This window comes from Rhinoraja longicauda, chromosome 6, assembly GCF_053455715.1.
Source record: "Rhinoraja longicauda isolate Sanriku21f chromosome 6, sRhiLon1.1, whole genome shotgun sequence".
NCBI lineage: Eukaryota > Metazoa > Chordata > Chondrichthyes > Rajiformes > Arhynchobatidae > Rhinoraja > Rhinoraja longicauda.
The window spans coordinates 20388835-20401299 of NC_135958.1; the positions used below are offsets into that span (position 1 = coordinate 20388835).

At 45.7% G+C, this 12465-nt stretch overlaps 1 protein-coding gene across 1 annotated transcript in view; it reads left to right on the plus strand.

The window, feature by feature from the left end:
* The first annotated feature begins 1675 nt into the window (after positions 1–1675).
* necab2 (N-terminal EF-hand calcium binding protein 2) overlaps positions 1676–12465 on the plus strand; it is a 54769-nt gene continuing 43979 nt past the window's right edge. The window contains exons 1-2 of the mRNA XM_078400650.1: positions 1676–1938; positions 2961–2985. Of these exons, the coding sequence (XP_078256776.1) occupies positions 1717–1938; positions 2961–2985 (247 nt within the window). The 5' untranslated portion in view covers positions 1676–1716. The remainder of the gene's footprint in view (positions 1939–2960; positions 2986–12465) is intronic.

A 12465-nucleotide genomic window follows, 5' to 3' on the forward strand; every position in this document is an offset into this window, starting at 1 on the left:
CTCCAAGAAGAGTGAGTCTCACCACTTACTCTTGACTCGTCACTGAGGCCACAATCAACTAGCTGGGGGTCACCATTGACCAGAAATTCAACTGGACCACATAAGTACCATGGTTACAAGAACAGGTCAGAAGATGGGTAACCCACAGTGAATGATTCATCTCCTGACACCATAAAGACATTCCACTATCGATAAGGCATGTCAGCTCCACTGACTCTTGACATCATGCAGGTCAAACAGTTTGTTTCATGTGAAATCCATCTACCACAAGAACCATTCACTCCCTCCACAATAATCAGACCGTGGCTGCAAGGTGTACCGCCCACAAAATGAGCTGCAGTTGCATGACCTCCCACAGCACCTCTTGAACTGTAACTTCCATCACCAAGTACAAGAGTGGGGGCACCACCACCTACAGGATCTCCTCCAGGTCGCACACACACCATCCTAACTTGGAAATGTTGTGCTAGTCCATCGCCAGATGCCATACAAAAAGATATACATAAATGCAGGGAAAGCCACTGACAGGTGCATTTGCAACTATGCACACACTGATGGAATGCAAACACGTGCACATATAGAAACACATCTTTGCAGAACCAGAAATAGATATGTTAGGATACAAATGGGGAACTTTATCTTATATATACACTCTCAGCCTCACATAAATATATACACAAGCACAGATATACATACAAAATTCAACACCTGCGTAAAACACACACTGAAATGCACAGATTCATGGATACCTGATGTGATACATAAGGCCACAACACAAAAATGCTAAAATATACAATCTCACAAATACAGACACACAGCCACAGCCATATATGAACACACATTCCAATAAAGTCACACACAGAGATATAAGCAGGCATTTGTAAATGAGGGGATACACATATAAACTCAAACACATGCTCAAAACAATCAAAAATAGATGCACACGGAAGCAGATGCACCAATTTAAACAGTGGTACTAACAAAACGCGTGCTCACAGTCACCCTACAAATGCGCATACAGGAACATGCACTAACACCCGCAAACATCAAATGGATACAAATGCAGTTGTAAGAATATTGTCTGGATGTATCGCAACAGGCCAACTGTGGAAATCACACGCACATTCGTTTTGCAATAGTAATGCATTTGTACACCGAAAAGAAACATAGGCTGCTTATATTATTCGCCCTGTGGCACAGTGCAGCCTGCCAGTTCGGTGCTCTGAAGATTTTGCTGTGGTGTTGCCCGATGCAACCCCGGATCTGGCTTGGGATTTTTGTCAGGCACGGGTAGTTGCCGACGAAAGCACTGGCTTAGGAAAGCACCCGGTGGGAAAGAGTGAAAGGTGCTGGGAAGGGACAGGGCGACTTTTCTCTTTTGATTTCGCTCTCGCCCTATATTTCAATCTGCCTGATCTCGTCTCTTTCAATCTCTCGCTCTTTCCTTTCTTCCCCCTTCTATGACCACTCTACCTACATTCCCTCTCCATAGCCCTCCCCCAATAACCACTCCATCCCCTTCTCCTCCATCCCCCCTCCTCCATCATCTCTGTGTATATGTAAACCCCTTCTCTTTCTTCCTCGCTCCTCCCTCCTTTCTCCGCCAAACTCTCTCTCTCTCTCTCTACCATCTCCCTCTCCCTCGGCGAGAGTGCGTGAGTGGTGACGGCGAGGGGAGGGGAGGGAGGGGAGGGGAGGGGTCCGCAGGATGTGAAGATGTGCGCTCAGGAAATTCGCTGCTGCACGGACGGCGGACAGCGTCTCGACAAGCAATCGGCGCGCCAGCGCAGCATCAGGGCTCTGGACGGGGTACTGCGCTGGGTCTTCACCAAGATGAGCGAGAAGAAGTTCGAGGACAGGGAATGCCTGAAGGGGGAACCGGCTTGCCGGGACCGTGTCGTTCCCGAGAACAGGAGAGGCATCTCAGTCATACTAGATGTAGGTAACTCCTTGTGTAAGGAAATAACTGCAGACGCTGGTACAGGCCGATTTATTCACAAAATGCTGGAGTAACTCAGCAGGTCAGGCAGCATCTCGGGAGAGAAGGGGATGGGTGACGTTTCGGGGTCGGTCTGAAGAAGGGTCTCCACCCGAAACGTCACCCATTGCTTCTCTCCCGAGATGCTGCCCGACCTGCTGAGTTACTCCAACATCTTGTGAATAAATCGGTAGGTAACTCCTTCCCGGAACCCCAGCGGGTCGGGCGGGGGTTGGGGAAGTCCGTGCCTGGGTGAATCATCAACTTTAGTCCGCAACTTGGAGCATCATCTGCACTGCCTTCGCCGGTGCTCCACCATGGCGTCAGACATGCGGGTGTTAGAGGCGGGAAGGAGAGGCAACGGGGAACTTTCACTCGTCACTCTCAGCTGCGATTGTGAGCGGTATCTATCTGCCCGCTGCGACCGTGCGCCGGCAGTGCACTCCAACCGATGCACTATTCCAGGGAGCAAAAAGCATCCATTGGCAAACTAAACACAGCGAGGGGAGTAGAGGGGTGGGGGGGGAGGGAGAACATACATACTCTCGAAGCTGAGAGTGACGGGGGAAAGGAGGGGATCCCAGAGAGGGGCAGGTGGCGATAGGGTGCGGGAGAAATGGACGCAGAATTAAGAATGAAGGAGGAAAACGAGAAGTGGGGGGGGGGGGGGGGGGAGAGGAGATGGAAGTGATAGAGAGCGAGGGAGAGAGCGAGAGCGAAGGGGAGAGGGGGGGGGTCTTATTACCGCCGGGAAACGAATGATAAACTGGTCAAAGTTAGACGTGAAATTGTGGATGAGGTTATCGGTGTGTGTGCGGGTTGGTCGTGCTTACCTGACCACAAGGATTTGCTTCTGAAATGCAACGTTAGTGCTCGATGGGGGGGACGGGGACTTTATGGACTGGTGTTTGAATTTCAGCTGGATTTGAGTTTTACCCTGAGTGTCTTAACCATCCTGATTGAAATATTCTTGTTCCTTTAGATATTCAGAAGAGCTGATAAAAATGGTAAGCGCTGATTCATGTTTTTCATCTATAACGATTTTTCAATGGCACATAGACACAAAATGCTGGAGTAACTCGGCGGGACAGGCAGGGTCCCTGGAGAGAAGGAATGGGTGACATTTCGGATCGAGACCCTTCTTCCGACTGAATGGCACTGTTGGTGATGACAGTTCCAGGGCGCCAGCGTTTTAAAGGTTAACTTCGCAAGGACAGGTTTCATAAACTTCCCTTATATTCTCTCGGGTTTAATTGCCTGAGACACATTGAAGTGAGTCACATTGAAGTGAGACACATTGAAGTGAGTCCACTGTTCTGGAGCGCGGGCTTTAACCGCGACCTGGGATATTGTACTGACTTATTCACAAAATGCTGGAGTAACTCAGCAGGTCAGGCATTCCTTCTCTCCCGAGATGCTGCCTGACCTGCTGAGTTACTCCAGCATTTTGTGAATAAATCGATTTGTACCAGCATCTGCAGTCATTTTCTTATACTACATATTGTACTGACTCCTGGGTGTAATTTGTTGGCCTTAGAAAGGGGTGAAACATAGATTACATTTCCAGGGCAGATTTATTAGGATAGTCTTCAAAGATTGAATAGTGATCTGATCAAACGCTGAAAGAATTCCGTAGGATAGGGGAAGTGCTCTCCGGCGACGGAAACCAAAACACAACCGCTAAATATTCAAGGCTGAGAGAGGCCATCGGAGAGTGCAGGAGAGAGCCGCAACATTGCGAGGCGCCACTGTCAGCCGACTGTGGGGAAGTCGTACAGCACAGCCATCAATCAGTCTGAAGAAGAGTCTCGACCCGAAATGTCATCCATTCCTTCTCTCCAGAAATGCTGCCTGTCCCGCTGAGTTACTCCAGTGTTTTGAGTCTATCTTCGGTTTAAACCCGGATCTACAGTTCCTTCCTACACACTACATCCATCTTGACTTTTGTGGCCATCGACACTAACCCCATTTGCCCAACCCCGGTCCATATCCTGCAGTGCTCTCCTTGCCTGTTTAGGTGTCTGTTTAAATGCCTCTTAAACGCAGTGATTGACCAGATTATATCCTTCTTTGGCAACACGTTCCAGATATCAGTCACTCTGTGTAAAGAAACATACCCCTCAGACCCCCCCCCCCCCCCCCCCTCACCCCACAAAAAAAACGAATTCCTTTAACCTTAAACCAACACTCACTTGCTTTTGATATCCTGATTATGGAACAAATATTTTATCTATCTACTCTATCTGTATCTCTAAAAATCTTACATACTTATCATATCAGATCAGTGTTCAGCCTCTTTCCCTCCAGGGAAAACAAGCCCAATGTATTACCTCTCTCCCCATAAGTAACGTCTTCCAATTCAGCCAACATCCTAGAAAATCTCCTCTGCATCATCTCCAGCAGAACAAGAGCTGTACACAATGCTCCAAATGCACCCCAACCAGTTTTTTGTGTGAAGCTACACCATAATGTCCCAACTCTTATATAGCTATATGCTCTGAGGACAAGCATGTCATATGCCGACTTCACCTCCAAATCCACATGTATTGCTGATTTCAGGAAAATTAAGGACTTAAACCTCAAGGATCAAGAGCCATCAACTATATACAGGAATCAGGCCCTACAGCCCAACATGTCATAGAGTCATACAGCATGGAAAGATTTGCTTTGGCCCAACTTGCCCATACCGACCAAGATGCCCCATCTACACTAATCCCACCAATCCGCATTTGGCCCATATCCCTCCAAACCTTTCCGATCCATGTACCTGCCCTAATGTATTTTAAATGTTGTTATAGTACCTGCCTCAACTATTTCCCCTGGCAGTTCATTGCGTATACCCACCACCCTCTGTGTGAAAAAGTTGCCTCTTAAGTTGCAATTAAATCTTTCCTGCAATTAAATCTTTCCCCTCTCCTAAATCTATGTCTTCTGGTTGTTGCTTCCCCTACTCTGGGTAAAGAACTCTGTGCATCTACTCTATCTATTCCCCTCATGATCTTCTACACCTCTATAAGGTCACCCCTCATCCTCATGTACTCCAAGAAATAATGTCCTATTTTGCAGGCCCTCAAGTCCTGGCCACATCCTTGTAATTTTTCTCTACACTCTTTCCAGCTTAACAACATCTTTCCTATAGCAGGATGACCAAACCTGAACACCATACTCCAAATATGGCCTATTGAACGTCTAGTACAATTGTAACATCACATCCTAACTTCTCTACTCAATACCCTGACTGATGAAGGCCAATGTGCTGAAACCCTTCTTTTCTACCTTGTCTACCTGTGACACCACTTTCATGGAACTATGTACCGGCCCCACATCCAAGGCACATGATCTCCCTTGTACAAAACCATGCTGACTATCCATAATCAGGCCCTGTCTATCTAAATTCATATATTCCTCACAATACTCTCCAATAACTTGCCAACCACAGATATTAGACTCACTGATCCAGCTTTTCCTTGCAGCTCTTCTTAAATAGAGGCACAACATTAGCCATCCTTCAGTCTTCCGTCACTTCACCTTTCTCTATTGATAATTCATATATCTCAGTTAATTAAGTTGGCTAACCAAGTTGTCCATGCCAACCAAGTTGGTTAACCAAGCTTGTCTCATTTACCTATGCCTGGCACACATCCCTCAAAACCTTTCGTTAGCCTCCTTCGCTCCAGGGAAAAAAGTCCTTTTTTATCCAGCCTCTCCTTTTAACACAATTTGTCCAGTCCTGGTAATATCCTTGAAAATGAATTCCGCATCCTTCCCACCAATGAATGTCTCCTTCACCTCTCTGTCTACCTGTTCATCGCTTTCAAGGAACTGCACCTCTATGTCTGTGTTGTATAACACTCCATAGAGCCTTACCATTTACTGTGTAAGTCCTGCCCTGGTTTGTCTTACCAAAATGCAACAATTCACATTTACCTGGATTAAACTCCACCTGACATTCCTTGGCCCACTTGCTCAATTGATTAAGATCTCATTGTAATTGTAGATAAAATTCTTCACTAACCACTATACCATCCATTTTAGTATCCTCCACAAATGTCCTAATCATGTCACCTACAGTCTCATCCAAATTATTAATATAAATAACGAACAGTGGATCTGGCACTGATCTCTGTGGCATATTATTCGTTGTAGACCTCTCGCCTGAAAAGTAATCCTCTACCACCACACTCTCCTACCTTCAAGCCAATTCTGTATCCAACTGGCTAGCTTGTCCTGGATCCCATGTGATCTAACATTCCAGACCTTCTAGTACCTTGTCAAAGTCTTCTTAAAGTTCATGTGGACAATATCTATCACACTGCCCTCATCAATCTTCTTGGTCACCTTTTTGAAAAACTCAATCAAATTTGTGACACGTGCTTTCCCACTACAAAGCCATGCTGACTATTTCTAATTAGCCTTTCCAAACACATGTCGATCCTCTCTCTCAGAGTCCAGCCTAATAATTATCCTCGCCATTGATATTAGGCTCACCATTCTGTACTAATCAGGCTTGTCTTTGTAACCTTTTTTAAATAAAGGCACAACATTAGCCACACTCCAACCTTATGGCACCTCTCCCTTGGCTATCAGTGCTGCAAACAACGCTGCCAGCAGTTCTGTAATTTCTTCCCTGACTTCCCACAATGTCCAAGGATTCACTTGATGAGGTCCCAGGGATTTCTCTTATTATATGCAATATAAGACCACCAGCACCTCCTCTTCTGTCACGTGGACTCTTTGAGATATAATTGTTAACTTCCCTCGTTCCCTCACATAAGATGAGAAATATCTATAATGTTCATGAACATTCCTTAGTACCATGCCATTTACAGTATATGTCCTACCACTATTTGATTTCCTGAAATATATCACCTCGCATATTATCCATCTGCCAATGCTGCATCTAATTTTCCATCCGACCTATATCTTGTTCCAGCCTTCGATAACCTTTCTAACGGTCAATTATGAATTGAGTCACCACATTGACTTCCATGTCCCTTGCAAACTTACACGAATCGTATATCCTCCATTCACATTGTTAATATACATCACATACTGCAATGATCCCGGCCCCGAACCCGATGGCACATCACTGTTCACATACTTCCAACTAGAAAAGCATCTCTCTACCATCATTCTCTGCCTTCTGTTAATAAGCCAGTCAGCTCACCCTCAATCCCTGATGTCAGCTTTCCTTAATGTATTTGGGAGCACCAGGTTTTTGTCCTCCTCGTTCCCTTACATGCTGGTGTCCTGACAACAGTAGCCGTAGGTTGCTTTATTCTCTTGGGAGACTGGCACAAACCCAGATGGGATCCATGAGCAATTAAGTTTCAAGCGGGCACATTTAGTGTAGTTTTGTTTTGTTTCGTTTAGTGTAGAGATATATGTGCTGACCAGTGATCCCCACACACCAACACAATCTCACACACACTAGGGACAATATGCAATTTTACCAAGTTAATTAACTTACAAACTTGTAGGTCTTTGGAGAGTGGGAGGAAACTGGAGAACCATAGCTCCCAGGGAAAACTCACACAGGTCACAGGGAAAACATAGAAATTCAGTAAAGACAGCACCCGTTGTCAGGAATAAACCCTGGTCTCTGACATTGTAAGGCAGCAACTCTACTGCTGCACCACCATGCACCCATATCCGTCTCTTTCATTGGACACTGGTGAATGGCAGTAAGGAAGACAGTGAATGCCTGTGATGTGGTGTGGCCTTTCACTGCCAGTGCAGTTGGTAAGGCCATCGCTATGCCCCATCAGTGCATTGCATGTCCATCTCTATGCTCATGGATATTTGGGCAGAGACCTCATGAGCTCAGCTCACGTGGTTTAGAAGTAAAAGGGACCACAGTTTAGGGTTTCAGCCCTTGACATTGGCACTTCCTTTTCCCTAACAGAAACTGCTTGTTGCTGAAGGAGACCACAGCATTTGCTTCTCTCTGTTGTTCTCTAGTCCCTGTCCTCAGTATCTTATTGAATGGCAGAGGGCCTGAATGCCCTACTCCAGCTTCTTTAGAACTCATGCTAAATATTTGCCATTTTTAGCAATCAACATCATTAGAAACATAGAAACATAGAAAATAGTTGCAGGAGGAGGCCATTTTGCCCATTGAGCCAGCAACGCCATTCATTGTAATCATGGCTGATCATCCACAATCAGTAACCTGTGCCTGCCTTCTCCCATATCCCTTGATTCTACTAGCCCCTGGAACTCTATCTAACTCTCTTTTAAATTTGAGGGGTTGTTTCTCTTTCTCTGCAGAGAACAGAGACAAGGAGATTAACTTGACGTTATTTTCAGTGTGGACATTGTGGGCTGAAGAGCCTGTTTCTGTGCTGAACTGTTCTAAGTTATATGAGGTGGTCTGGGGAGAGCAGACTGGGGGAGAGTGGTGAGGAGAGTCTCTAACAATCCAGTCTAATATTTTATGCCAACCACAGGCTGGTCTCACTCAACCACTGACTTCAAAGACCTCTTTATTCATGACAAGGAGACCATTTCCCAAAATATCTTTTCTGAAATTGCTATTTGCTCACATTTTCTGTTTGCCTCCATTCTTGCCTCAGTTGGTTGTGAGCTTATCCTGAATAATTTATACACTGCAGTCTGTTACCTCGTGAGCCACTTCCTCTTCAGTCTGCAAATCAGCAAAAGGACAGGTCTCCTGGTTTATTTTCAATAGATATTAAAGTCTCTTTCAAAACAGGGTTTAAAATGTGATGGATAGGACATATGATCATTCTCTCCCTCTGAAGGCTGGCTCACTAGACTTGCCCATGATGCTGGGAGTTGGCTTTCTTTTGCCAGCTTTGCCAATCATTGCCCACATTCTGTGTTAGGCTATTTGCTGTGAATCTCACATTATATCTCCTCTGCCCCCAACCCATTGAATTGTACGGTGTTTTTGGAGATTTGTAGCACGTGAGTATACTTCACAGAAATGGGCCATTTAACCCAACACATCCACGTTAACCACAATGCCAACCTGTACTAATTCCATTTGCTCATATTAGGATCATACCTAAGCTTTTCTTATTCATATACTTTTCCAAATGCCTTTTAAATGTTGTGATGGTATCCACCTCTACCACCTCCTCTGGCAGATCCATTCATAAAATTGACACTTTCCGTGTGAAAAAGATTACTCATCAGATCACCTTTAAATTTCTCCCCTCTCAACTTAAACCTAGGTCCTCTTGCTCTGAACTCTCATATGCCGTGAAAAAGTCTGACTATTTATCCTATCCATGTCTCTCGTAATTTTATGCCTCTATAAGATCACCCCTCAGCCTCAATGAGAAAAAAACCCAGTTTATCCAATCTCCTTATCATTACACCCTTCCAAGCCAGGCAACAATCCTGGTGAATCTCTTCTGCACTCTCTCCATTGCTATCACTTCCTTCCTGTAGTGTGGTGACCAGAGGTGCATATAACCAATGTTATCTTCAGCTGGAATGGACAATCTGTGGCAAGAAAGACATTCTGCAGGGGAGAGAAGGGTTACAATACAGACACAATTGGTGGCTTGAGTTTGTTTTGTGTCAGCTTCTAACTGATGTGTTTGTGCCATTTTCACTCTGCATTTTATAAGGGAGAACTCTCTATCGGAGGTGTAGAGTGCTGGGGTGCATATTGAACTTCAGTAGAACTAGTAAGATAATTTCAGATATATTGCCGGCAAATTTCAGTAAGTTTAATTTGTAAGGACTTTGAAAGGTAAGTGCACTTCCTTCAAACCATCCTAGCCCTCCTGTGCGCAAAAAATGGAGGTTGTTGGAATCGAGGAGACATCAGGAGGAAGTGAGTGTTGATGAAGAATTCTCGGGCTCATGCATCAGTGAGGGAAGAGGAGGGAATGGAGGAGAAAAGGAGGTCGAGGGAGGGTGAGATGCAGAGGAGGGCAGTGATAAGGAGGGGGAGATTGAGGTGGAGAAGGAAGTGATTAGGAGGAAGGAGGAAGCAAAGGAGGAAATGCAAGAAATTCAGAGGGAGAAAGGGAGGGAGGAGAAGAGGTGGAGGAGATTGATAGAGATGAGGTGGGGAGTTGGGAGGGAGGCATGTGAGGGGAGAATGGAGGTAATGGTGGTGGAGGGGAGGAGGCAAGGGAGGAAAAGATGAGGGAGGTGATGTGAGGGTGAGGTTTTGATTGGGGCAGGAGACAAAAGGGATGGAGATGGAGGCGACAGAGGTAAAGGGATTGATGCTGGATCACAGGAAGTCGATCATGCCAAATCATAGACAGATCCAAGGCGCACCTTCCTCTGGGCAGAGGGGATGGCTGTGAAGCAGTGTCTGCTCCTGCATCAGCACAAGCAAATGGAGACGAATGGAACATCAGTTTGCAACTTCTCTACTCCTGTGCTGGGCGTGGTGCTGGGAAGGGCCAGGTTTATTCACCATCTCTACTTGCCATGGCACCACTTTATACAGTAGTGGCGTGGGGGCGGAAGAAGGGTGGCCCGCTCAGATTGCTGACCTACTGAGACCACTGTTGCAATTAGAACTGCGTTAGCCAGACTGGTAAGGATGATCAGCTGTTTCGCCAATGCAATTCATTAAACACTTGATGCTGCGAGGTGACTTTAAGGAGGGGCATGTCTCTGGGGTCATCAGTGTCTGAGCTGATACGGAAGCAGTGTAACTGTCATTGAGGAAAGGTTGCCATGGAACATGCTGAGGGTGAGACCCTAGGGACAATGAGAGAGAGACAACAATTCTCAATCAGAGAATGAGAAGGAGGAATTATTTTCAGGAAACAACTACCAGTGCAGGGAGACTACCTTGCTGCTTCTTGTCTTATTACAAACATGATCAAACCCTTGCCTGATAATCCAGGAAAGGGAAAGTACAGACAAATAGCAAAAAACAACTGGCAAGCACTGAGATCATGGACATTTCCAGCATTTTTCACAGGAAGAATATCAGGTAAAATCTGAGACAACTGCATGAGAAGATGTCAGAAAAATGATGTGTTGTGGAGGTTGGTTTTCAGAAGCATCTAAAAGCAGGAGAGAGGTTTAAATGGGTTTGGTGAAATGGTACCTGGACCTGAGGGTTGACGCGGCTGAAGGCACATTTGCTCACAGAAGTGGTGGGATGGGTTGGACAAGGGGCCGGAAGTGCAAGTACACAGAATCCTGGGAAAAGGGTGCAATGAAGTGGTGGTTGTAGAAGTGGGAAGATGCAACGGGCACAGCTAGAGGTATGGAGGTGTCAGGAAAATCAAGGAAGAGAAGCAAGAAGTCTCTGTGTTTTGGATTTATTTACGGCAAAAAGATAAATATTATCAGGGTTTGTTGGCAGTGAGCAGGTGAATACCTCAGTGTATTAGTGGAGAGGGTTGCTGTTGGCTTGGTACTGAGCCAACACAAGTCCTCGCACAGCTTAATTTAATTCATTTGTTGGAATATTTAATTAGTTGTCAGATAAATGCATCATTATTTTTCACACATTCAGCTCTTGGAGTCTGGGAGCCTCGAGCTGTTCCTAGTGGAAGCATGCTGCAGCTATTTTTATTTGAAGTGAATATACATCAGTGTTAGCACAGGTGAGGTTATGTTTCAGCGAGACTAGTTTTCCTGAAAATTGTGGCAGTTAGATGGGGGAGGTCATTGGAGGCCTTGCTTCCTCTCTGTAAACACTGGGTGCCATGGTAACCAGTGACATCAGGGAGATCTATTCACAGGGCACTTCAGAAGCTGAGTGTGCCCTGAGTTGGGGCAGTGCCTGCAGGAGGAGTGATTGGCAGTACAGCTGGCACAGTTAAGGGGTTTTGGCTCTCTCAGTTAAAGATCATCCTTATTGATGAGTCTGGGTACCATGGCAACTAACAGAAGCTCAGAGCTTCTGTTAGAAGTCCAGGAAGGGTGTTGGTGGGAGAGTGGACGTGGAATTGGGAGCCCAGTGTTGGGATCATGACCATCCTGTTCCTGCAACATCGGCTGGACCCAAACCCATCTGCAGAATCCTTCCCAGGGGCTGCAACAGCAGTGATTGAATGCATGCTGGGGAGAAGCAGGGAGGACGGAAGAACACCATCACTTATCTACCTGCGTATAAGCCATACCCCTCCATACCCTGCATATCAATATGCCTATTCAAAAGTCTGTTAAATGCCACATGTTAAAAAGCAGCTGTATCAGGCTGTGACTGTTCCTGAAAATATAAAACAGGAAGGCAGGCACTGGCTGAGTGGCTATTTTGGTAAAAGCTATATTAAGGCTTAAGTGCTGCATTTGAGGGTAAGTGTTGAGGCTTTGACAAAGTGGCTGAGCAGAAGAAAATGGCAAAATAAGGTAAAGTTTGTTTTCTTTTGTATCTCTTCCTTGGTCTTAGTTCAATCAGGATTTGCAGTTAGGACATGGGTAGGCTTCTCCCGCAGGATTTGGCAAGTCAGGGAAACCTCCAGTGTTCCCGAGGACTGCACCTGTGGGAAGTGTGTCCAACTGCGGTTTCTGATGGTCTGCATGAGGGAGAT